The sequence below is a fragment of the Pelodiscus sinensis genome, chromosome 2 (assembly GCF_049634645.1).
Source record: "Pelodiscus sinensis isolate JC-2024 chromosome 2, ASM4963464v1, whole genome shotgun sequence".
NCBI classification, from domain to species: Eukaryota; Metazoa; Chordata; order Testudines; family Trionychidae; genus Pelodiscus; species Pelodiscus sinensis.
This window is the reverse complement of record NC_134712.1, coordinates 178,935,743-178,962,294: the sequence shown is the minus strand read 5'-3', so window position 1 is coordinate 178,962,294 and position 26,552 is coordinate 178,935,743. Positions and strand designations below refer to the sequence as shown.

Genomic DNA, 26,552 nt, shown 5'->3' with positions numbered 1-26,552 from the left:
ATTCCAGCGCCCGTGTGAACAGGTTTCTTGAGGGCAGGATTTGATCCAATTCCAGGGGAGAAAATAGTAAGATTTTACCATTCTTGTCACTTGGTCTATGGAGTTGATTGGGAGTCACTGAGCATGGAATTTGGTTCCCTATCTCTACTCATTTAATGCTTGTGCAGTGTGTTGGAAATACAATACCATATGACTATTGAGAATTATGATTATTGTTATAATCTGTGGTGAGCTGACATGAAAGAATACAATGTGATATGGTTCTTGCTGGGCTAAGCAAAGTACATTTTAGTAAGTAACAATAATAAAAACTAAAACCACTATCAACTGAGAAGAAAGCCTTAGTCTCTAAATCTATTAGTCAATGTGGTAAGCACTGCAAAAAGTTTTTAAGGTTGATCCTTTCTGAGTCATTAGAATAAATATAAATCACTTAAATAAGGACTTTTGGTATGGTAAGTGGTGCGCTGTTGTTGGCTATGCTGGTTGTTGCCCTGGTATTTGGTTTTGATGATTACAGGGCTATTTATCATCTAGTCTATCAGGACTTCCAGGTAACACCCTTACTGCTGCTATCATGCAGCTTCTCTGTACGATTAGAGAGGCAGCCATGAGACTAACATGGCTGCCACTAGCGCACCCAGCCCTTGTGTTCCCCAGCTTTCTTCCTTCTCCTCATCCCCTTCCTTCAATCTTCCATTTTGTTTTAGGGAACTCCCCCCACACTCCACTCTGCTTTCTCCCTTGGTTTTGTGGTATGAAACATTCCTTTTTCTCCAGCTTCTTCATTTAGCCCCAAATTGATCATCTTCCCTTTGGTGCTTTAAATAAAATCTCAGTGTATTTATATTGTACAGCTAGATACACATCAGATTTTGATGCATCTGGTTTTGCTGCATATAGTCCATGGGGCAGACACACCAGATACCTTCCATCTCCACTTGTGTAGCCCAGGGGTTCTCAAACTTTGTGATACCACGACCCCCTCTAAGTTGCTTGTGACCCCCCCAGAGGGTCGGGACCCACAGTTTGAGAAACGCGGGTATAGCCCAATGAGCCCAGTGGATGCATCGCGTTTTCCAGGCCTGTGGTACTAGTTCTTGAATTTTGGTTTGACAAGAGACAAAACTAATTATACTTCTCTCTCCTCTCTATCCACCTGATATGAAAATCTTTCTTGTCTGCCTGAAAGATTTTTGTCTTTTTTTAAAAACTATGTACAACATTCTTAAGTGTCGGCATTCAAAAATATGTATTATTTTCTTTAATTTCATAGGAAATGTATGGTGTTATGATTTGACTGTGTCAGAAATTTCCTCTTTCACTTTCTGTGGAGCCACAGAAATTTGCAGGAGGAATGAGTTTTTAAAATAATTTTGTTTACTTGTGGTTGTACCTTTGGGTACTTTGCTATTAAGATATTTAGAGAAGGTGACTCTCAGGGTCACCCCTCACGGCTGGGGAACCTTTTTTGGATTGGGGGCTTCTGACCCACAGATAAATCAGTCAGGGGCTGCACATAATTGAGAAACAAAAAAGAAAAACCAAACCTTCACTGACAGGGCCCCCCGATTGAGAGAGAGAAAGACTCTCCCCACATTCCCTTCGCACACCAGAGCCTCATGGGAGGGGGGACAGGCTAGTAGATTGTGTGCTCCAGCCCCATGGTGGGATGGGGGGGATCAAGGGGAGGGCTGGAGCACCAGTACAGGCTCCCCAGTGCTAGAGGGAAGCCCCGAATCTTGGGAGCCAGATCCAGGCAAGCTGCAGCCTTAGGTTCCCCACCTCTGCCTTATATCATTTCCAAGAGCCCAGTTGCTGTACAGGTTCTTGATATGTGTGCCCAGAAATATTAATAACTGGTTTGTCAGTGTGCCATTGACAGAAGTTTATAATGAGTGTCTAAAGTTTATCTTCCTGTGGTTTGTTTTTCCCAGCTGAGAACATCTCTTGGTAAAGGAAGAGCATTCATACGTTATTCCTTAGTACACCAAAGGCTGGCAGACACCTTGCAACAATGTTTTATGAATACCAAAGTAACCAGGTAAATGCAAAGGTACCGTTGTGATGCATGGGAGATACCTGGAGACAGACAAACAGTGAAACTGGGACTGATTCAGCGTCCCACGAATTAAATGGAAAGCCTTCCACGTGGTTGTCTCAGAACACTGGTTGTAGGGAATAAAGCCTGTGTAATCTAGGTCACAGTTTTGCACCCATATTAGGTCAGTAAATATGAGCAGCTCGTCATAATGCAATTCCTCCTCTTAGACCAGGGTCAATACCAGGGCCGACTCTAGGTTTTTTGCCGCCTCAAGCAAAAAAATGTTTGGCTGCTCCCCCTCCCTTTTTTATCTGGGGAGGGTGCGCACACAAATGCAGCTTGCACGGCTTGCTGGAGGTGCGTGCGCAAATGGAGCTTGTGCGGCTTCCTGGGGGGTGGGGCGTGCGCTTCAGGGGGAGCCCAAACCCTGGGGCATTTTCATCTCCTAGGATAGCACCAGAGACTCTCCACGTGAGGACAATGGGAGGGCAGGTTCACCCACAGCAAGTCAGTTAAAGACTTCTAAAGCAAGCAGCTGTTCACATCAGCTAGTGCTGGAGTCCCGGTCCCACTCCTCACTCTGTAAAATCATAGAATCATAGGACTGGAAGGGACCTCGAGAGGTCATCGAGTCCAGCCCCCCGCCCTCAAGGCAGGACCAAGCTCCGTCTACACCATCCCTGACAGGTGTCTATCTAACCTGTTCTTAAATATCTCCAGAGAGGGAGATTCCACCACCTCCCTTGGCAATTTATTCCAATATTTGACCACCCTGACAGTTAGGAATTTTTTCCTAATGTCCAATCTAAACCTCCCCTGCTGCACTTTAAAAAAAGAGGTTTTATTATTGGAAGCCTTATAATCACTCAGGCTATGTCTAGACTGCAAGCCTCTTTAGAAAGAGGCTCTTTTGAAAGATACTTTCGAAAGAGCCTCTTTCGAAAGAGAGCGTCTAGACTGCAGGCGGAACTTTCGAAAGAGCAAGCCGCTTTTTCGAAAGAAAGCACCCAGTGAGTCTGGATGTTCTCTTTCGAAGAAGCCCTATTTACATTCAAGAACGCCTTCTTTCGAAAGAATTACTTTCGAAAGAAGGCGTTCTTCCTCGTGAAATGAGGTTTACCGCCGTCGAAAGAAAAGCCGCGTTCTTTCGATTTAATTTCGAAAGAACGCGGCTGCAGTCTAGACGCAGGTGAAGTTTTTTCGGAAAAAGGCTACTTTTCCCGAAAAAACCCCTGAGTCTGGACACAGCTTCAGAGTGTGTCTAGACTACATGCCTCCGTCGACGGAGGCATGTAGATTAGCCAGATCGGCAGAGGGAAATGAAGCCGCGATTAAAATAATCGCGGCTTCATTTAAATTTAAATGGCTGCCCCGCTCTGCCGATCAGCTGTTTGTCGGCAGATCGGGGCAGTCTGGACGTGACGCGCCGACAAAGAAGCCTTTCTTGATCGGCACAGGTATGCCTCGTGAAACCAGGTTTACCTGTGCCGATCAAGAAAGGCTTCTTTGTCGTCGCGTCGCGTCCAGACTGCCCCGATCTACCGACAAACAGCTGATCGGCAGAGCGGGGCAGCCATTTAAATTTAAATGAAGCCGCGATTATTTTAATCGCGGCTTCATTTCCCTCTGCCGATCTGGCTAATCTACATGCCTCCGTCGGCGGAGGCATGTAGTTTAGACGTACCCTCAGACTCCAACCCCAACACATAAGCTCTTGGTGTCCATGGACAAGAATCAGCCTCACTATACAATGAGACAGTTCAAAGAGATTAAGAAAACTTTTGTTTCAATTCCCTAGCTCAACTGTCCAAAAGAAGACAGGCACCAGACAACAAAACCCCACTAGCCTAGGACCTATTCCATGAGCGCAGCCCTGTGCTTTCTCCTTCAGGGACAGACCAAACAGCCTCTGAAGCAGGGTGGATTGATTTAAATAGCTTTGATTTAAATCTCTAATTTTAATCATGATTTAAACCGGCAAGCAGAAAACCTTGGTTTAAATGAGCAAATAATCATTTAAATTATACTTTTAAAATATTTTCCTAAAGGATGGTTGAGTCTTATTGATTAGCAACCTTTAAAACATGTTGATTTACAACTAAATATAACCTTTATGCCAAATTTGGTGCTTCTATTTACTAACCAGGAGAATACACTCAGTACAGCTACCAACTAAATAAATGCCTAAATAATTGTGTAACTTACATGTAATAAGATTCTTAATTTTTACATTTTTATTCTATTACAAAATGGTGTGTAATAGGAACACTTAAGAGACAGGTTTTTATTTGCTAAGTTGTGGCTACCTTTTTAAAAACATATGATTTGCATCTACTTCTGTCTGGACAGAAATTCTATTTAAAATAAACAAATCCAGCATTTAATTTTTTTATGAAATAAAACTACCTTAACTGTGAAGGACACATAACAAAAAAGTATCCAAACACATTTTGCATCTAAAATTCATTTATTAAACAAAGGAAATATCCATAGTGAATTTAACAGATCGAATCTAGTCATCATGTTCTTCAAGATGTTAGAACGCTTTCATAGCCAGTTTTTTACTGAGAGAAGAGGAAAACAAGTTTTTCTGCTTCGTCAACTCTCAGTTTTGCAGCAGTGAACGAACTAATCATTTAATAGAACTAGCTGAATAAACCAAAGTGATAAAACCATTCTCTCTTTACCTGCAGAAGAAGCTACTGCTGATGTAAACACTGGTTCTGGGTACTTACATTAGTGAACTGGTAGAATTTCTTTAAAAGATTACAGGAGATATGTTCTATGTAATTTTTAAATTTAATTCATAAGTTATTTAACTAGGTTATGATAAATTTAGGCCATAACAATTTTTAATTTAATTTTAAAGGTATATTATTTAAAACAAAGCCTCTTTAAATGGGATCACAATTCCAATTTTAATAAAGCTCTCCTGCCCCAGACAGGAAGGGACTTTGGGACACAGGCACTGGGAACACCAGAGTTCCCCTTCCTCAGACAAAGGGAGAGGGAGAATCACCTGGGTCCCAGGCAGGGGTGAGGTTGTCAGGACCCAGCACAAGGGGACTGGGTTACTGGGCAGGTGTGTGTGTAGAGGGGGAGGGATCAGGGCCCAGAGTGTAGTGGGAGGAGGGATTGTTTAGAGAGCCAGACAGGAGATGGGGATCCAGATGGGAGGTGGGGCGGGGGGAGAGAAGAGGAGACAGGGTCCCAGCAGGGTTGCAGTGGGCCAGGAGGTGGGGTTGCTGGGCAGAGACTGAGCTGGGGGAGGAGAAGAGAGGGGGGAAGGTGGGGGATGGGTTGCGGGACAGTGGGCAGGGGCACACAGCCGGGGAGAGGAACAGCCAGGCAAGGGAGGTTCACAGGCAGGGGAGTTGTGGGGGAGAGAACACAGGCAGGGGAGGATGGGGAGGGGAAGTTGTGGGGAGGGCACACAGGAGGGGGGTGGCCGGCCAGAGGGGGCACACAAGCGGGGGGGGCGCACTCACGAAGGTGAAGCGGCTGCCAGGCTCAGCCTTACCAGCCGTGGCCACCCCATGCTGCCTTCCAGGAAGCATCCTGCCTCGGGACTGCCCATGCAGAGCTCCCTGCGCCCCGGGGCCAGGCACAGGCTCTGAGTAGCTGGGCACGGGGCTCCTTGTTCGGGGCGGCATCTGTGGGGCTCCCCAGTCAGGGGATGGGGCCCCGCCACGGCAGAGCCCCAGCGCCCGCTGAGCCCCTGAACTCTGGGAGCAGCCACCATGACCGTGGCCTACCCCGCCTGGCTCAGTGTCACCAGCCGCAGACGACCTGTGCCGGGGCCAGGTGCCCCGCCCTCCCAGCGCCCCATCCCACCCTGCCCTCCCAGCATCCCAGGTCCAAGCGCAGGCTCTGAGCAGCCGGGCGCGGGGCTCCCAGCTCGGGGTAGCCTCTGCTCCGCCGCCCTGCTCCTCCTCCAGCCGGAATTCTACCTCTGGCAACGTGCTGCCTCAAGCACCTGCTTGTTTGCTGGTGCCTAGAGCCGGCCATGGTCAATACTGCAAACTATTGTTACAACTTCTACATCTTTATTAGTATTCTCAGTAGAGGGGTCAAGGAACATTGAAACTAAACTAACCCTTTCGTCTTCTAGAGGAGTGAGGGTTGAGGCAAAATAGCAGGGGAAGTTAGCTTTGCTGCTGTCCCTTTTTATAATTTCTGAAGTATGGTTGTCTTCAAGTCTATCAAAATAGCATCTTTATAAAAGAAAGAAAATCATTGGCATTTAATACCCAAACACTTGTTCTGGGACTTGTTCTTCTAAGTTTTCTGCCTCTCCATATTTGTTGGTCAGAGCAACGTAGTCCTTAAACATTAGACTTTAGCATCTATAACTCGAGGAACCCTACAAAGAGGGTTTTGAACCCCTAGTTCACTATAAAGCAGAGTGTTATATGCCAGAAACATTTAAAAACTATATGGTGTTTTGTGTATGGAACTTGCACCCCTTAAATTTTCCAATCTTTACCAGTGCAGGGCACCTGGATTCATATGTGGCTACAATTATATGTGGAACTGAAGATGGGGGTGGTGCACAGAGCCCCAAATGATAGTTCTGCATAACACTATCACACAGTGTGGTATAATGTAACATGTTGTCTTTCTGATCAAGAAAAACAAAAGACTGGAATAGCATGAGAGAGCTTTCATAGAGCTTTCACAGAAAAGTGTTCAGTTTCTATCTTCCTTTTCAGTGTATCTAAGCCTACATCTTCCCTGCATGGCTATTTCAAAATAGAGCATCCACACTACAGGGAAGCCTCAAAGTTAGTCTGTGGCAGGTTACCCTAATATAGATGTACAATCTCGATTTAGAGCCCCAGGAGGCATTGGGGAGGAATAACTTAGAATGGCCAGGAGCTATTTTGAAATAGTAGCAGTGGAGCGTCCACACTGCAGCTATTTCGAATTAGCTATTTCAGAAGAGGAGCTATTCCTCGTGGAATGAGGTTTACCAATGACAGAAAAAGCTGTCTGTTATTTCGATTTTCTTTCAAAATAACGCAACTGCTGTGTAGACGCTAGCATTCTTTTTCCAGAATAATGGCTGTTATTCCGGAATAACAGTGCAGTATAGACGCACCCTAAGTCTAGCAGCTGCTGCCCACCATTCATTGTCATGAGCATTCAGTTTACTCATATTCCAAATAAAGAATTTTTTAGAACATAAATGTGAGCTTACTGAATACCATGTGATTATCTATTATGCAGCAAATCCTTCACCTTCTCCAGTCACCTATGCGAGCCCAGAGTGAAAATGTTTTGTATGGAATCCATAAGCTTCATTAGCTCCTACTGCCACCAGGAACCATCCTTGCTCCCATCAAGGAGGCTGTAGGGGTGGAGGGGCAGTGGATCTGACTGATGTTAATTGCATTTGCAGTGAATCCTTGTAGCTTTTCTGGGAAGTAACAAATAATGCTTTGTTTTCTTGAGAATGTTGCACGCGCTCACCTTGTATTTATTGTTTCATGCAATCTGATTCTTCTTTTAGTGACTGGTACTATGCAAGAAGTCCATTTCTGAAGTCTAAAATGAGTTCTGACATTGTGGGTCAGCTGTATGAGCTAACTGAGGTTCAGTTTGACCTGGCCTCAAGAGGGCATGACTTAGATGCTGCTTGGCCAACATTTGCCAGGTAATGTAATACAACTTTACTGTTTGTATACAGCTAGAGCCATAACACACATTCTGAGACTTTCAAAAACTTCTGCACCTTTTCTGTTTAAGTGTAAAAAGGAGGCGTGGGCCTTCACCTTGTAGCCCATCTGGATCTTCATGGTCATGACTGTGTTGACCACCAGGAATCCGACCTGATGCTCATTCAAGTCTGAAAAATCTTTCCACTAACTTCAGTGGCCATCAGCTGAGACCCCGCAGGGTTGGCTCCAAAGGCTGTGGTCCCTCGCAGCGGAACTCACTGTGAATCTCTCTCCTTTGAACAGTCAGATAATTCATGACACACACCTGTTTCAGCAGGCCTGCTTCTTTCGACAGAGGGTAACCCTGCATGTAGGGCGTGATCCAACTCCATTGAGGTCTATGAGAGTCTTCCCTTTGGTTTCAATGAATGTTAGATCAGGCCCCATGAATGCTAGCATTGCCATATAACTAATAGACTCCTTCAAGTCAGAGCAGACTATAATGCGCGTGTGTGCAGTTAGCCATTATTAAGATGTCTTTTTTTGTTTGTTTTTGTTTTTTCTTATGGTTTACAGAAGGACGTTGTCCTCATTTGGCTCTTCGGCGTATTTGTGGAAGCCTCCAAGTCGAAGTTCAAGCATTAGTAGTTTAGTGAGCAACTATTTGCAGGTAATTGAATGACAAGGAAGTGCATGCAATGTAGATCATACTTTCTTGTCACCAAAGGTCTGAGAGCTGTATAACACCTGGTGCCTTCAGAGGGAAATTACAAAAAATTACAATAACTATAAAGGAGAATTGTTCAATAGCTGTGTGATGGGGTGGATAGACGTCACACTGATGAGGAAGGTGCCAGAGAAGACCCTGTATTCAGAGCTAGTCCCACCCATCTGTCTCTGTCACTCATGGGTAGTAGGGAGAAAGCCTTTAAAAAGGAGGAAGCAGTAGGCAGGAGGGGTCACCCTGAGCAGAACACTGCCGGAGCCATTCCTGATACCACATGAGGAGCTCCCAACCAGAATATCTCCACCCTGGACCCTGTGGGAAGTGCAGCAAACTCCCAGTGTAGGCCTGACAGAGTGAGCCCAATTCAGTGGCCCAGGCAGCAGGACTCCTTGAAAACTGCTGCATGGACAGCATTGCAGCAAGAAAGTGCTGTTTGCCTTTTTCCCTTTCAGTTGAATCAGAGGAGAAGTTATTTTTGGGATGCTGAGACATTTAATTTGCCTATCCTCCATCAGAAGAGACTTAAGAAGGCCTGCAAAGGGTGGAGTCTTCTCTTTGCAAGGAGTAGGAAACTAGAGCCTGTGTATAAACCACTAGCTGTGGCCAAGGTCTCCCATGATCATCTGGGAGAGAAACCCAAGAGGGCTCCTTCTACAGGTTGATTAAACCTAACATTTAAGTCTTCAAAAAAAACCCCACCAAAGTTCACAAACTCTCATGAATAGAAAGGGTTTCATTAGTGTCAGTGAAAAGATCCCTCTTTCCCTTAAGTTTTCCCTTTGCAGTTTTGTGATCCTAAACCCAACAGCGCTGTGCTAGCATTGGAGAAGCAAAAAGTGAAGTTTATTCAAGACCCTCAACACAGCAAAGCACTTTAACTATGTATTAAAGTCAACCGGATGTATGTGTGCACTAAATGCTTTGCTGACTTGGGCCATGAATACAAGCTGATCTATCACTGCTGGCAAAAGAGCAGAATATACAAAAAGTAAATCAATAACTAATAGAAGTAAATTAGAACTTTAGGTTTTTTTAAGACGTCGGTCACAGGAGTGCTGATCCTTATAGAAATGCTTATAAATGAATGCAAGTCATTAATAAGCAAAAGGACTAACAATAGCATGGGTTAGGATCTTTTTACACTGATTTTTATCTTGACAGCATCCCTTAAATATTCCTTTTACTGATATCATCATCTCCATGTTTTAATCAACAAAAACAATTAAGCTATAGAATTATAGAATCATAGAATACTAGAACTGGAAGGGATCTCGAGAGGTCATCAAATGCAGTTCTCTGCCCTCACGGCAGGATCAAGGACTATTCATAATCTTTCATGTATATAAATATAACTATTTCCAATTTAATTTTTTTATTCTTCCCTCTCTTCACCTCTCCCCTCTCTGCCAGACACAAGAGTTCCCCTGTAGCCCTGATGCACATAACTCACTAAATGCTGAGCATCTGGAGGGCTTTGAAGAGCTGCGCATGGAACTTGACCAGGGAGAGCTGAGGCAGAAGGAGCTGCGGGATCGGATTAATCAACTAGAGAAGGAAAACCAGGCGCTGCAGGAAGCCATTAGCCTTCAGAAAGAACTGGTGCAAGTGGAAAAGGAAAAGAGCAGCAACTTCAGTGAGGAGAACTTCCGACTGACCAAGATGATAATGGAGTTAGAGAAACAGTGTGAAGTTTCCCACTCCACTCAGAGCACTGTCCATGACTTACGAAAATGCGTGCAGGCATTAGAAGTGAATGCATACGAGCAGCAAAAGGAACACCACACAAGGCTTGAGCAACTGGAGTCCTGTAAGAAGAACTATGCCTTGAATCAGGAGCTCTTGAATCAGGAGCTGGAAACCACCAGAGCTTCCATCAGCATGAAGGATCAATGCATCAGTGAGCTCCAGACCAAGCTGAGTTCAATGGAGCAAAAGAATCTGGAGCTCACTGCAAAAGTCGATGCTGTCTTGGATGAAAAAGGGCAACAACCCTCCACACAATATGATCCTGCCCTAGAGATCCAGGAATTGCAAGAGAAACTTCACCAGGCAGGAAAGGAAAAAGCTGACATCCAGAAACAAAATAATGAACTGCTGTCTCAAGTCAAGGCCGCGAGAGAGGAAGTGCAGCTGAAAGAGGGTGCATGGAAAGAACTAGAATCCAGATTTAATTGCCTTACCATAGATTCAAAGAAGGAGAATGAGAAACTGCTCATGAGCCTGGAAATGATGGCAAAAGAAATGGATACAGTCCAGGAGGCACTGACTGCCAAGGGGAGGGAGGTAGCTGAGCTCCAGGTGCAGCTGAAGGGCTCACTGGCTCGTGTGGGGTCACTGGAAAAAAATCTTGAAGAGAGCAGAAGAGAAAAAGAGGCGTGTGAGGAAGAGTTGAGCAGCAGGGAAGGGACACTGAAGCAAGAAGCCAAAACCTTGGCAGAGCAGCGCGAGCTGCTGAATGATCAGTTATCAAAGCTGAGTCAGAATGTGCACAGCCTAGAGGAGCAAAACCAGAAACTCCTCTCCAGCAATGGTCATCTCCTCCAGAAGGTAAAGGACATGGAGGAGCTCACAGGGCAGCAAAGTGCAGAACTGAACGAACTTGGTGACGAAAGCAAAAAGCTGAAATCTGAGAATGCAAATCTGCACCAAACCAAGGAGAAGATGAAAGAGAAGCAGAAAAACTTGGAGGCATCTAAAGGCTCTTTGGAAGCTGAGGTGGCCAGGCTGAGGGCATCGGAGAAACAGCTCCAGAGCCAGATTGACGACGCCCTGGTTTCGGTGGATGAAAAAGAGAGAAAGCTCCGGGAGCAGAACAAACAGTTGCACGAAGACTTGCAGAATGTCACGCGGCAAAATCAAATCCTGGAAGAGAAGCTACAGGGTCTGCATTCTGAATACCAAGAACTGAGGCAAAGAGAAGATGCCATCAACGAGTCTTTAGCTGTACTGCAAACCGAGCACAAGAGAGCCAAACAGCATGGTGTGCAGATGGAAAAGGTTCTGTTTTCCTTGAAGGAATGTGAAGAGTCTCTGAGGTCACAAGTGGCAGAGAAAGACCTGGCACTGCAAGACATAGAGAGCCAATGCAAGCAGCTACAGGGAGAGATTGAGAGGTACCAAAAAAAAGCAGAGTCTCTTGAGGTGGAAAAGCTAAACATGGAAAAAACATGCCTGCATCAAGTAAAATTGATTGAATCCCTTACTGGCGAGAAGGCCTCAGTGGAGAATGCCCAGCTGGAGCAGGCAGCGTGTCAGGAGAAAGAGGCGCAAGAGCTGGCTTCCAGGCTAGCTGTGTCTGAAAAGCAGCTGCACATCAACCAAAGCGAAGTCTCCAGGTTGCAGGCGGAAGTGATTGACCTGCGAGCCAAGCTTCAGCAGATGGCTGACGAGAGAGAGGGAATGCAAAGCAAGCTGGATGTCACAGAGGCGGTTCTGGAAGAACAAAAGACAGTGGTCCAGCAGCTGAAAGAGCAGAGTGAGTCACTCAACAGAAACCACGTGCAAGAGCTGATGCAGTGTAAAGAAAGAGAGGAAGCTCTGAAAAAAGAGCAGGAATGGGAAGCCCATCAAAAGGCTGAGCTGGAGAAGAACATGCTGAGTCTCAGGGAAGAACTGTCTCAGGTTAAGCAATATTTGGAGACTGTTAAAATGGAAAATGTAGAAACCAAGGACCTCCTCCACAGAACCAACACTGATATGGCTGAACTCGGCATTCAGATCTGTACCTTGACCTCTGAGAAGGGGGTTGCAGAAGAGAAGCTGGCCCAGGTCTCTGAGAGGCTCCGGGAACTGGGTGAGCAGGCAGCAAAGGAGCAGGAGAGGCTGCAGCTTGACATCACCATGCACCAGCAGGAAAACCAAAGCCTCCAAGAGAAACTAAAGGAGTCTCAAGTATGTGCTGCTGCTGTTCCCAGCCTGCAAACGCAGCTGGAGGTGGCAGAGAGACAGGCCCAAAGCTTCCAAGAGACCAGCAAAGAAGAGCTGTCTGCAATAAAATTTCAAATGAGCACAGAGATTATAAATTATCAGACAAAAATCAAGGTAAATTAATATATTCTACATGCTGGGCTGGACAGTGGGTCAGATAACCGTAAAAGTCCCTTCTGGCTGCCAGTATATTCATGAATTTAGAGGGGGGTTAGTTCCTAACAACAACTGAGCCTGCTTCTGCAGTGTGCTAAGCAACCTTGATCTCCATTGACTTCTAACACTGAATCACTTACATCCTTTTAACACTGGTTCAGTAGAACAAGGCTATGGATGTGTGCCTCCCCCTTTTTCCGCAAAATATTGAGAACTTGAGTTTTCAGACCCAACTTGAGTTTTCAGGGTGCTCGACTTTCATGAATATTATTTGTCAACTTACAATAGTTCAACTCACAATTTGCCATTTTTCGAAAATACCTGTGATGCAATAGGACCACTATTGCAAGATGCTGCATACCTCCTGCACAGGGGTGATTGCCCTCAGTTCCCATGGATTCCCTGCTAGCAGTAACACCCATTCTGGTACTCTCCCAAAATCCAGGTACAATCCAATAAACACCCACTCCTGAAAGCAAAAGAAGTTACTCCCAGTAGATTGTGCAGCTCTGAGCATATGATGTCACCCCATCCCATGTGGAGTGGTATTTTTATTGTACCAAAAACAGCTACCGAGATAAAAATCTAGTTTCAGGAAGCAGTCACGAGTCACCCTGATTCAGCTTCGATCATGTGGGGAGAAATTCCTTAAGGATAAAGAACTGTGTGTCTGTTAGTGCAGCTCCGAGACTAAGGCTGCCAGTTGATCAGTCGTACACACTTCTGTGTATGCTGGGAGTCTTTGAATGTCAGAAAGTTTTGGTGTGTTTACTTTGTACTTTGTCCACAGAGTATCTTCTAATTCCCAGCATGATTTGTGCTCCCTTTGTACTTTCAACTTAACATTTATACGTTGAGCAAATTGGGCCATTTTTTCAATGCTCATAGTAATTGCAGGAAAAATATCATCTAACTACCACAACATGGGACATTTTCATGAATTAGGCTTTCCTGGGATGCCCATGTGAATTGGTCTGCCATCAGCTATGCAGACAGCCAGATGTATGCCCATTGTAATTCCATTATAAGCAGTGGATTCATTTAATCCAGCATATTGTAACTGTCCATGCTGCATCAGCAGGAGACTTCAAAACTGGGTGATGATGACTTTTAAGTGAACACTAACAAAGGTTTTATTGACTCCCCCAGGCTGTCAGTGAAGAATGTGCAAAAGTAAAAGAGCAGCTTGAGGAGCAGAAACGACAGCTGTGTGCTGCAGAGGAAGAGATTGCAGAGCTTCATGTAGGTGGCTAATCTGATTAAAATAAGGAAGCATGCTAAAGATCTTGAATCAGTAGTTCCTTGTGTTAGAATTCATAAGATACGTGATTTGGATGGGAGCTTGATAATGCAGATGAATAAATAAAACACAGAGGCCAAAACTGTCAAACCAGAGGGAGAATTCCAAGGACACAAATAGCAGCTAAACACCAAGGTTCTTACCTCTCGAACCAGTCAACTTTTACTCAGTTGCCTGAGTACAGATATAGGAGAGTACCCAAGTCAAAAATTGTTACCTCTAAAGTTTAGCTATGAAAGGTATTTTTTTCACTTCCTTTCACATTGAACTCAGGGTATGGCGACATTATGCAACTTTTAGCAACATGGTTGTGTGGCTCCATGTCGCTAAAAGGCACGCAAGGTAGATGCCGTTTGTGGTAGGAGAGGTCTCCTGCCTACAAAAAACTTCCATCCCCCTTTGAGTAGCAGTGGCTTTGTGTCAGCATTGAGAGTGATTCTGCTGACAGCACTGTTCACACTGGCATTTTTTGTTGGTAAAACTTTTGTCGTTCAGGCAGTGTTTTGTTAAACACCCCCAAACAACGAACGTTTTACAGTTGAAATGCCAGTGTAGACAAAGCCTTAGTTTTAATGAAGAAGTCATAAACTTGACATTTTCCCCTCACCCTCACAATAATTTAATTTATTTTAAACTTTTTATTTTCCTATTAGAGTATTATTTCAGATTGCAAAGTAGTTTTAAATACTTATATGGTTTATTCTTTCGTTGTTGGCTTTGGGGCTTTATTCTTTGATAATGACACAAAAGCTATTCAAAACCCCTATGCCATGGCTAATAAGAATTACTGGCATGGTTTAATGCTGTTTTACTTTTCAATTTATCCCTTATTCAATGTGACATAAGTAACCAATCCCCAGTACACAATTAATTAGTATCTGATTATTCAATAATAATGTTTTAATTAATGGTTAGACTTTTTTAACTCCCCTTTCAAAGCGTTGTATGGGTGAATAGCAGCCAAGTTACAGTCAATATAGTGATGGGTTTTGTATATGAAATAAAAATGTTTTCTTATTTTGCTAGGTGGTAAACACGGATCTGTCTAGTAAACTGGAGCATGCAACAGAGAAATTGACTGAATATGAATCCACAAGGCTAAAAAAAGAAGAGGAGGGAATGTTGCTGAAAAAGCACTTGGAGAGGTTTGCACATTGGTTATTTCACTTCAATTGTTTGTAAGAAGCCAAACAGGAGAAAAGCCACCATAGTGACTGTAAACCATGTTGTTTTGTGCCATATGTGAGGCAGGGGAGAGAATTCATAACTACCGGTATTGAGTAAGAAGCACTGTGTGGCCTTTCAGATGAAAAATATGGAAATTACACAGACTACAACTTCCCTTTGCTCTCTTAACTGATGTTCTGTCTTCATCGCAATTCTTGCTTCCTTTGTGAAACTAGTCTATATGGTGGTAGGCTATGTGTTGGGGGTTGGATGCAACATTCAGATTACAAAAGTGTTAACTACTCTTTAAAAGAGGATTGGAAAGTTTGCACTGTTTTACGCAGCGGGCATGTTTTAATTTAGTCTCTCAGTGGTGTCTCAAAAGCAAAGTGAGAATTGCTGTTGAAGGGGACAAATCCCACAGTTCTTGCTCAGGCAGATATATTGAGTTCAATGGGCACTTTGCCTAAGTAAGGACCTGGTGACACATACTAGCACTAAATGGCTTTGCAGCACAGACCTGGCAAAACCAGTGCAGCCTGGCCTGACTCCAGGGCTGTGGCTTACGAAGGAGAGCAATCCTTTCAGACACAGCTGCATAACACCAACATGGCCATCAAAGGAGTCTGTGGCTCTGTCTCATTGGGCTGTGTGAGGTGTCTCATTGGGCAGCTGTGGGAGGGCAGGTCCCCATGGTTTTCAATCAGCTAGATGAGTAGAGAGGAGAGTCATCTATGGAATAGAGCTTTCAGCTGAGGAGCACAGTATCCATCAGGGCAATTGTCTCTCCATGGAGACTGGAGGGAAGGCTGGCAGGACACAGGACTTTCCAGAATGCCTCGCACCCCAACAAAAGGACAGATATTGGGCCTTACGCTCAGCTGGGATCAATCAGTGTGGCTCCATCGGGGACTGAGTCTGCAGACTCGGGATCCCACTACAGCACTAAAAATAGCCATGGAGACATTTGGGGGGTTGGAACTTGGACTCTGAAACCTGGGGTGCAGGGTGGGCTTCAGATCCCCAGCCCCAGTCCAAATGGCTACACAGCTATAGTGCTGTATTGTGAGCCCCACGAGTCTGTAGACCTGAGGTCTAAGATGCGCTGCCAAGGGTTTCTGCTTGCTTTGTAGATGTGTCCTCAGGAACTTCATTTACATGGAGACTCTGCTTCTCAGCAGCTTGATGAGTGCTGGGCACGGAGCAGATCTGCACTGGGCCTCAGCATCCTTGGGCAGAGCTGTTTTGGAAGTAAGGTGCTAACGCTCATCTTGTTCCCAATGTAAATGAAGTTTGGGATATTGGGCTTGAACGAGGACTTCAGAATCAGGGCCTATAATTATTTTTTTAGATTTCTGTTTCTAGCCACTCTACTTTCTTACAACTAGGTGTGCACTAGATTTGTGTGTGTGTGTTTAGCTCTAGCCAAAAGACAATGCCCTTTGGGGAAAGGGAGAAGATGTCCTTGGTGATCCATCTTGTCAGTAGTGCTGGCTACTTGCTCATCAGGTATTAACTGAACTGAAATTAGTGGACACTGATTTACAGTAATTGACTGTCTGATCCTGTCAGTTCATCCCTTGTGCCAACTGGGAGTCTGTTGATTCAGATAAGTAGATTGAAGGCTGTCAGATTTACCAGTGAGACTGTGAGTAATTCTCTACTTTCATGTTGCACTGTTGACTGAATTTAATACAGTAGAAATCAAGTCAAACCTCATTAAGTCTTTTCCTCTGTCCACCTAAAATCTGAGGCAAATTTGTCCGGCTGAGACGCAAGTGAAGAAGTCATAATAGCGGGGCTTGTCAATATTTTTGGTTTTAGAGCCTTTGTTAAGGGATTTTTGTTTTGTCGTACTGCAAATAATGAATGGCATGCTTAATAGACATGCTGTGAACATGTAACCCACTGATCAGTGTGTGCTAGGGATCTTCCTGTGCGCCCAATCTGAAGGGAGGCTGAGTCTTTAAAGACCCACCCGGAGAATCTTGGCTCTCAGCGATTCTCAACCTGTTTGTTGCTTGGCCCACAAAGCATTACCTCAGCCGCAGGTTAAGAACCACAGTGCCCCTATCCATAGCCCCCTGGTGCCCAGTACCTCCTGCTCTGAGACCCCTCCACAGAGTGGGGTCAGGGTTGGAACCCTGGGTGGGGAGAAGAGCTTTAGGGACTCCAGACTCCACCATACAGGGTGTTTGGCAGCCTCCACGTGGACCCTGGACCTCAACCCCATTGGGGAGCCTTCAGATTCTGTGAGGCCAGCTAGCAGCCCTGGATCCTGGGGGCCTGTCAGCAACCTCTGACCCTGGATTCTGAAAGCCCCAGACTCTTTGGGGCCTCACAGCAGCACCAGACCCCATACTCTGTGCGGTGGGAAGCATCCCTGGCCCACATGAGGCCTGCCAGCAGCCTAGGACCCCACCACACGAGTCTGGCTGGCAACTCTGACCCACCCCCACTCTCTGGACCACCTGAACCTGGGTCGTCCAGGTTCTCAGCTCAGCGACCAAACAGCTGGGAACCTGGCCTGGCAGATTTCAGTATACAGCTGGGTGACCAATCTGTGCTAATTGGGTGGTAAGCAGCCCATGGGCCGCAGCTTGAGAATTGCTGGCACTGTAGCAGCTCATGCTGCCTGGCTCAATCCCTGGTGTGCAATCCAAAGGGCAGACATCACAAACACAACTGTGGAAAGGGAGCAGGAAATAGGGCCCCCATCCCCAGAAGTTACTGAGGTACCCACAGGTAATGTATCTAGGCACAGCTACAAAAGTGTCAAAAACCTAAAGCCCATGTTCTATAAAGTACTGTGTTTACACTGAGAGAAAATTCACTCAATCTACAGATTTCATCAAGATACATGGCAGATGTGGCTTCTTCTAAGAACACTTAATTTGCATTTAAATAGGACCCAAAGAGAAGCTGACAAAGCAAATGAGCAAGTCAAAGAGTACGGTGACAAACTCAACAAAGCGCTAGCAGAGAGGGACAGCAATGATCAGAAGCTGTTGGCTGAGCTGGACGATCTAACTAGAACAAAGCAGTTCCTTGAAGAACGTTTGATAGAACTTCTCAGGTTGGTAGTAAAAGAATCTGTTTTGTGTACATTATTATGTTGCGGAGGATTTTAAGTGGTGCTGCATGGAGGAATTTATCTCTTATTAATAAAATAAATATACTGGCCAAGTTCTGTGACACAGCATTGACAATGAGGTTCAATTGTTAAAAGACATTATGAAAAGTAAAATAGCCAGAATGCCATCTAGTTCTTTTCTTAGCTTGCATCTGTTTTGCAGAGTCCATGGCATTCTATAGATGGCATATGTTCTTCCCCCTCTCCCCCAAAAATGTTTCAATCCTTTTTTCTAGCAAATATTTATCACCAGTATCCATCGCTTACAGAGAAGCTTTGCATTCTGCCCTGGATCTGGGGCTCAGATGGGACCAGATTGTTATTCAGAGACCTATGCTGACTGGTGCATTGTGGGGAAATGAATAGTGAAAATGTGTTAGAGGCTCTACCCAATTGCTCACTCGTGACCAATTCACCTGTATGGGTGTAGGTGTAATGGCTTGGCAGCAACTGCCATCCCACCTACCGTATATACTCGAGTATAAGCCGAGTTTTTCAGCACATTTTTTGTGCTGAATAATGCCCCCCTTGGCTTATACTCGAGTCAGCGTCTCGAGAACAGCGTCTCGGGCGGGCTCAGCGCGTCTCTGCCACTGGCCGGGTCTAGCCGGGTCTAGCCCCGGAAGTCGGGGCGAGAAAGCCCCGTTCGTAAGCTGCTCCGGTGCCCCTGGTCTGCTGGAGACCGTCTCCAGCAGACCAGGGGCACCGGGCGGGTTCCCGCGCTTCTGAGGCTTTGCCAGAGCAAAGCCTCAGAGGCGCGGGACCCCCCGCGGCTGCGGCTTCAGTCCGGGAGCCTGTGGTCTGCTGGGGACGGTCCCCAGCAGACCACAGGCACCCAGATTGAAGCGGCAGCAGCGGCGGTTCCCCGCGCCTCTGAGGCTTTGCTCTGGCAAAGCCTCAGAGGCGAGGGACCCCCCCCGCGGCTGCGGCTTCAGTCCGGGAGCCTGTGGTCTGCTGGGGACCGTCCCCAGCAGACCACAGGCTCCCGGACTGAAGCCGCAGCCGTGGCGGGGTCCCTCCCTCTGAGGCTTTGCCAGAGCAAAGCCTCAGAGGCTCTGCTCCCCGTGTCCCTGGTCTGCCTGCAGGGGAGGGGGGGGCGCAGCTAGTGTGCTCCCCCCCCCTCCCCCAGCAGACCAGGCTTTTGTTTTGGACTCTGGGGCAGAGCAGCTGGGGTGCTGCCGATTGGTCCTGCAGCGCCCGCTCTGGGCACTACTGGACCAACCCGGCAGCACCCCAGCTGCTCTGCCCCAGGTCCTGATTCAGCCGCTGCTGGTCAGTTTCAGCAGCGGCTGAATCAGGACGCCTGGGGCAGAGCAGATGGGGTGCTGCTAGGTTGGTCCAGTAGCACTCAGGAGCGGCGCTACTGGAGCAACCCAGCAGCACCCCAGTTGCTCTGCCCCGGGCTTCCTGGAATCAGCTGCTGATCAGTTTCAGCAGCAGCTGACTTGGGGACGCCTGGGGTTCTTAAGTTGATTCTGTATGTAAGTCAGAACTGGCGGTCAGTTTCAGCAGCGGCTGAATCTGGACGCCAGTTCCGACTTACATACAGATTCAACTTAAGAACAAACCTACAGTCCCTATCTTGTACGTAAACCGAGGAATGCCTGTACTGTTTTATTAAAAATATTTAATCTGTCAAACTGCTGAATAGTTTCATATTAGTACAGTAACTTACGCCAGATTGTTAGTGCACTAAACACAAGAAAGACTGAATACTAGGACAATTGTCTGAAGAAATGTATTTAATACGACTGAATATTGGAAGGTACGTAGGAACAATTAAAGGGTTCTACTTTAAAAGAAATTACTGCCCTTCCCTGGTGGATTTGACTAAATGTTGAAGATAGAAATTCATTATACTCTTGGGTCTCGTTTATATACCAGTTGAATGACAATTGGTTTTGCCAGTATTTCACAATAAACTTTTAAAGAGAATTTATAATCCAGAGCATATTAAAAGTGCTCAGTTCAATTCCTAAAACTTGTGAAAAGAAATGAAATGCCACATGTAGCTTTATAGGAACTTTTTAAAAAATTATATATTAAAAGGGTATAAAACATTTCTAAGATTAAGTTGGAAGTATTTTACTTAAACTTTCATGTACTTGAATAGCTGCTGTAGATTGGCAATGATGCTACATTAGGTGCTATTTTTACTTGTTGTGGAAGAGGGCAGATTTACTATATTTTTCTTTCAACTTTTTCTACATACTGCATTTTGATGTTCGTAGAGCTGGGACTGCTTCTAAGTGAGTTAAATACATTCCAATATGCTTTCTTAAAAAACTACTCCATAATAGTTTGTCAGTGATGATGACAATGTCTATGCTGATAACCTCACACCAGCTGAAGCTCTGTTTGGACATACAGATGATGAGGAGGAGAACTCCAGTTTTGAAGGATTTTAGCTCTTGTGTGTTAGCTTGGTTGCTGATTGAGCTAAGGTTGTTGTACTTTTAAAGTTACGGTATTTTTGATACCATATTGTTTTTGTTGACCCCCTTTTCCACTTACAGAGCTAGGTTATTGTTTTTCTTTGAAATAAATATTCATGTAATTTTATTGGTACCTATCTTCATTTTTTACATTTACCAGTAGCTGCCTCATTTCCTACCCTAGGCTTATACTCGAGTCAATACTTTTTCCCAGTTCTTTGTGGTAAAATTAGGTGCCTCGGCTTATATTCGGGTCGGCTTATACTCGAGTATATACGGTATATTCTGATTCATCACCTAGGTAGCCCACGCAGGGGAACATCTCATCTTCGCCTTCCCCTAGTCTCCTGTCCTGGTCCAGAGGCTGGCCCACAATTATGCCCAGTGTGATCAGTTTTCCAATAGCAAGCAAACTCAACAGACAGATTTTCTGCTGCTGTGCATTGATGCAGGTTCATTAAATGAATGGGTGATGACGTCTCTTGAAAATCTGGTCACAAGTGTCACAGTGGGAGCTACTGGATGCCTCCCTTTAGGAAATCTACCCCTTATTTAACGACCAAAGAAAAACTTAGCAGTTTTGAAGAGGTGGCTCCAAGTGATTTGACCAAGGTCATGCATGCAATCTAAGCAAAGCTGTAAACTGAACTCAGCTTTCTTGAATCCCCATCTTGTGTCCAGCTGAGCCGAAAGCCACCACAGGCCGTGGGGGAAGGTGTGGGGGGTGGCCAACTCTGTACCCCCAAAATGGGCGGAGCTATGGGCCGTCAGCCCTTAACACCATCCAAAGCACAGCTTGCTCCCCCCTGACTCTGAGAGCTGCATAGAGCAGTGCCCCAGTGGCATTTCAAATGGGGGGCATCCAAGACTTTGAATCTCTAGCCCTGGAGCAATTGCTCCTCCCCTGCCCAGGCTTGCCTGTGTTTTAACTACAGAAGCATCTTTCCTCTTGAAGGCAGACTCCTGTAAGCTGTGTGTAGGTATCATAACAATTCTGGAGTGAACAAGACAAATACAGATCGGGGTTTATGTTAAAAAATGGAGGATTTCGGTTTTTAGTAAGTCTCATGTTGGATCTTATATAACTTGCAGATATGCAGCAACTGTGGTTAATGGTGTTAAATTACGCTGCCATTACAACACACTGACAATTTGTTAAGCAGCGGTAAGGCACTAACTGTGGTTCCTGACACCTGGTCTGTGTATTCTTGCCTTCACACAAGTGTGGATGTGCTGCAGAAACCTCTTCGTCTTTTCTAGACATTAGCTTTAGACATTAACTATTCATCAGAGGATCCTTCTACAAAAAGGTTCCTTTGATTGGGTTGTTCCTTTCCTGGGCAACTCTATGTACTTGAAGCTTTGTCTACACTAGAAAGTTGGAAGAGCAGCCACGGCAACACTTTAAGGTGGCCGTGTGGCCATGGTAGGAGTGATGGGAGAGCACGCCATGTAAACTACCTCCACAAGGGGAGTAGCTAACAGTGCTAGGAGTGCAGCTTCTGGAGTTATAGCCTGCTTCATACTGGCGCTTTTCAGCACTAGAACTTGCTGTGCTCGAGGGGAGCGGCGGGGGGGAGGGAGGGGGGTTTACACTCCTGAGCCAAAAAATTGAGCACAGTAAAGTGCCAGTGTAGACTTAGCCTGTGTCTGGTTCAGGAATAGTGATAGAAATGTAGCTGTGTTAGTCTGGTGTAGCTGAAACAAAAAACTGGACTATGTAGCACTTAAAAGACTAATAAACCATCTTGTTAGTCTTTTAAGTGCTACATAGTCCTGTTTTTTGTTTCTGGTTCAGGAATAGGAGCTATTACAGTAGACTTCCGATTATCCGGAACCTATGGGACCTAAATGGTGCCGGACGATCAGATATGCCGGACTATCTGGAGGTACTATAAGCTGGTTATATATATACTGTATACATTATATACTGTATATAAAATGTTCTTAACTCTTTTTATTGTACATACTGTATACAGTATACTATAATGTTTTATAGTAATAGAAATGTAGCCGTGTTAGTCTGGTGTAGCTGAAGCAAAATACAGGACTATGTAGCACTAATAGTCTAATAAACCATCTTGTTAGTCTTTAAAGTGCTACATAGTCCTGTATAATGTTTTAGTTTTTTAAGCCTTTTTTACTCTTTTTGCTCCGTTCAGCTGCTGCCACTGTTACCTTGTGACTCATTTTTTGCCGAAGCTCACTCACTAGGCTCTTAACATTTTGTTGCCGGACTATCAGGAGTGCTGGACTATTGGATGCCGGACTATTGGAGTTTTACTGTACTTGGATTCTCGCCTCATTTTAGTCTGAGAAACCTATGTCAGTCATTTCTCTTTGAATACTGTCAAAACTTTTAAGAGTTGATTAGCTCATTGGACCCAGTCAGGGCATTAGCACATTCTTCAGGAGGCACACACACTTTTGGTATTGTTCAGTCAGACAAGAGGAAGTGGGTTTTCTTATTGATGTCGGTTTTCTTAGCCTTAGTTGTGTTTTTAAAGTGCATGAAGGCATAAATCTGTGAAGTTGCTGAAAAAGATGAAGCCCTTTTTTATTACCTTTTATTGCCTTTCCTGTACCTGGTGGTGTTGGTGACTAATCTTTCCCACTTGATTCTGGTTATGCATAAATGAAGACTTCCTTATGCAAGTTTAGAATCCCTTTGCTCTCCTTATAGCAATTTACAGGTGCCTAAGAGTCTACATCGGTGTATCTTATACAGTGAGGAGCTGGAAGAAGATGTAATCAAGGGTAAAGTTTGGGTCTCATACTTAGCTCTTGATATCACTTGATAGTTTCAAAGAGTGTCTAACCACTTACGCAATCCTCATTAACCCTGTGCGGTGGTTTAGTATTACCATATTTATTTTACAGAATAGTAAATTAAGAAACAGTGATTAAATTATATGACCAAGACCTTGGTGTAATTTAGTGCCAGAGCAGAGACTAACTCCTAACTCCTTGTCCTTCCCTTTTTCAAATATACAGTGGAACCTTCCTTGGAACTAGGGCATAAGTTTCTGCTCCTAAGCCTAGCTGCAAAGTTGAGCTAAGATGTCAGGTAATGAGGGGTGACATGAGATGGTTAGCTCTCTGTTGTTAGCCTTTGTGGTTTGAAGTTACACTTGACAGTTTCCCTCAAGTTCTGCAAAACTTTTTTTGCTGTTGATGCACCTCCACTTCAGCCTGAATTCCACCCTCTTCTGACCTTTAAGGGTAGGTTAATGCCAGCAGGAGCAGGGCCGTCCTTAGGCATACGCGGAGTATGCGGTTGCGTAGGGCACCACACTTTTGGGGCACCACTCTGCCGGCCCGGCATGGAGGGGAAGCATACATGTACGCTCTGCACCGGAGCCAGTAGGGGCGCTGACAGCACTTACGGCCCCGCCAGAAGACCCCACTGGGCTGAGGGACTCTAGCGAGGCAGCCAGCAAGCTGACCCCGGCTGGGGAAGGGGAGCCGTCAGCCCGGGCAGCAGCGTCAGGAGGAGCCAGAGCTGCACCGGGGAGCGGGGTCACACATGGACTGGCGCTGCAGCACCGTTTTTAAAAATGGCCAAGCTGCGCTTCTACAGGAGACGTGCTGAGCGGGGCGCAGGGGAGCAGAGTCTCACTAGGGCAGGACTGGCCGTGCTGTGATGGGCCGGGGCTGCGAGCGCAGAGCGGCCCAGCTCCAGGTCCGGCACGTGGTCTGAAGCCCAGGCTGTGGGGACTTCTGGAGCCCGATCGCAGCAGACTCCAGCCCTGCAAACGGGAAGGCAGAAGGGAGGCAAGGCAAGGCGAAGTGAGGGGGAGGGGTGGGAGAAGAAGGGGCTTGTGCTGAGTGGCACATCCAAACAAGCCACATGAACTCAGTACTGATGCACAACACAAAATTCATTTTGCTCATGGGAGGAAACTCTTAGGCTACGTCTACACTGGCATGATTTTGCGCAAGAACTCTTTTGCGGAAGAGTTTTTGTGCAAAATCTCTTCCAGAAGAGAGCGTCTACACTAGCATGTGCCTTTGCGCAAGAGATGTGCTTTTGCACAAGAGCATCCATGCCAGTGTAGACGCTGTCTTGCGCAAGAAAGCTCTGATGGCCATTTTAACCATCAGGCTTTCTTACGCAAGAAATTCATGTTGCCTGTCTACACTGGCCTCTTGTGCAAGAACAGTTGCGCTAGAGGACTTATCCCTGAGCGGGAGCATCAGACTTCTTGCACAAGAAGCACTGATTTCATACAGTAGAACGTCAGTGTTCTTGCGCAAGAACTCGTGGCCAGTGTAGACAGGCAGCAAGTTTTGGCGTAAATGCAGCCGCTTTTGCGCAAGATTGTGCCAATGTAGGCACAGCCTGAGATGGAACACTTCCCCCAGCCTCTCCGCCCCCCGAGTTAATGTCACACACATTGGGTTGATGCAATTGCAGGATAGTTGCATGAGTGGGGTTTGATGAGGGCCAAACTAATCCCTATTGGTAGGAGGATGGTGGGAAAAGTCCTTGGGGGGAGGGGGAGTGTCACATGACACCTTTTACTTTTGGTCATGTATCCATCTTGCCCTGAGAGTGTTGCCTCCAGAGGCATGGCTAACGGGGGCCAGGGGTATGGCTAATGGTGGGGTCAAAGAGTACATTTAAAAAAAATTCTGTGGGTGCATACCCTAATGAAATATGCTGCGCATGCCTATGACAGGAAGCAGTAGAGCATGTAACAGCAAGGCTGGGTCCTAGAGAGCTGAATGCACTGTCTGCAGCACAGTCTGAGGGAAGGGATTGGCTGCTGGGGTTTCTGGGAAGGGGAGGGAGTAGGGGTGGAAGAGTATGTCAGTCATAGGGGCACCAGTTTAACAATCTCGCGTAGGGCACTATAAATCCTAAGGACGGCCCTGAGCAGGAGTCTCCACTATATCCTTTTAAATGATGACAGATCATTTCTAGTAACATGCAACCTCCCAACCTAAGCCTCCATCAGAATTCTGAGTGGGTCAGCTGCAGGGCAGCTCTCTTCACTCCCACAGAGCATGCCAGGGCTTATAGTCACAGCAGGATCCAAAAGTGCTTCTGGGTCTTTTTGGTAGAACTCAGTGCAATAAATGCCTTCATCTGAAGCCTTCTCAGCATTGCTCAGTGATTGCACCACGGGCTCTGATTCAGGAAAGCACTATGACATGTATTTAAAATTAAATATGTATTTAAGTTCTTTCCTAACTAGGCATGCTTTCCTGAACTGAAGCAAGGGTACTGATCCAGTATTGCAATACTTACATTTTGAGCATCTGTCAGCAAAGGGCAATCACACCTTTTGGTGGTGGATGTACATTTGTAAATTCCAGTGTAAGTTACTTTAAAGTGCAGGGGTGGCCTATTTCAGACTGGTGTGCTCCAGAGTTAAACAACAATGCTTTGAGTTTTCTTCTAGAGGGAGAGTTGAGATTAGTTAAAGACAAGCAGTGATGTTCTTATAATGTATTGCTTTTCTTTGCATGTGTCTCTGTAGGGATAAGGATGCCCTTTGGCAGAAATCAGACGCTTTGGAATTCCAGCAGAAGCTTTGTGAAGAGCAAAGATGGCTCGGTGACACAGAAGTAAATCAGTGCCTGGGCTGTCAGAGAGAGTTTTCTTGGATGATGCGCCGACACCACTGCAGGTCAGTTTGTTGAACTATGACAGGATGTGAAAAACATGGAAATAAATATGGTAGGTTCCATTGAAAACATCCAGGCTACGTCTAGACTGGCCCCTAATTCCGGAAAAGTCATGCAAAGCAGGTAAGTCAGAATAGGGAAATCCGCGGGGGATTTAAATATCCCCCACGGGATTTAAATAAACATGTCCGCCGTTTTTTTTCCGGCTTGGGGAAAAGCCGGAAAAAAGCGTCTAGACTGGCGTGATCCTCCGGAATAAAGCCCTTTTCCGGAGGATCTCTTATTCCTACTTGAAAGTAGGAATAAGAGATCCTCCGGAAAAGGGCTTTATTCCGGAGGGCTTTATTCCGGAAAAGGGCTTTATTCCTC

General features: G+C 45.6%; 1 protein-coding gene across 10 annotated transcripts in view; it reads left to right on the top strand.

Annotated features, from left to right (window-relative positions):
- FYCO1 (FYVE and coiled-coil domain autophagy adaptor 1) overlaps positions 1-26,552 on the top strand; it is an 89,691-nt gene that overhangs the window by 22,092 nt on the left and 41,047 nt on the right. For all 10 annotated transcript variants that reach the window (XM_075921886.1, XM_075921887.1, XM_075921885.1 and 7 more), the window contains 8 exons: positions 1,938-2,044; positions 7,557-7,700; positions 8,281-8,374; positions 9,842-12,472; positions 13,664-13,756; positions 14,841-14,959; positions 17,890-18,057; positions 26,036-26,185. In XM_075921886.1, the coding sequence (XP_075778001.1) occupies positions 1,938-2,044; positions 7,557-7,700; positions 8,281-8,374; positions 9,842-12,472; positions 13,664-13,756; positions 14,841-14,959; positions 17,890-18,057; positions 26,036-26,185 (3,506 nt within the window). The remainder of the gene's footprint in view (positions 1-1,937; positions 2,045-7,556; positions 7,701-8,280; positions 8,375-9,841; positions 12,473-13,663; positions 13,757-14,840; positions 14,960-17,889; positions 18,058-26,035; positions 26,186-26,552) is intronic.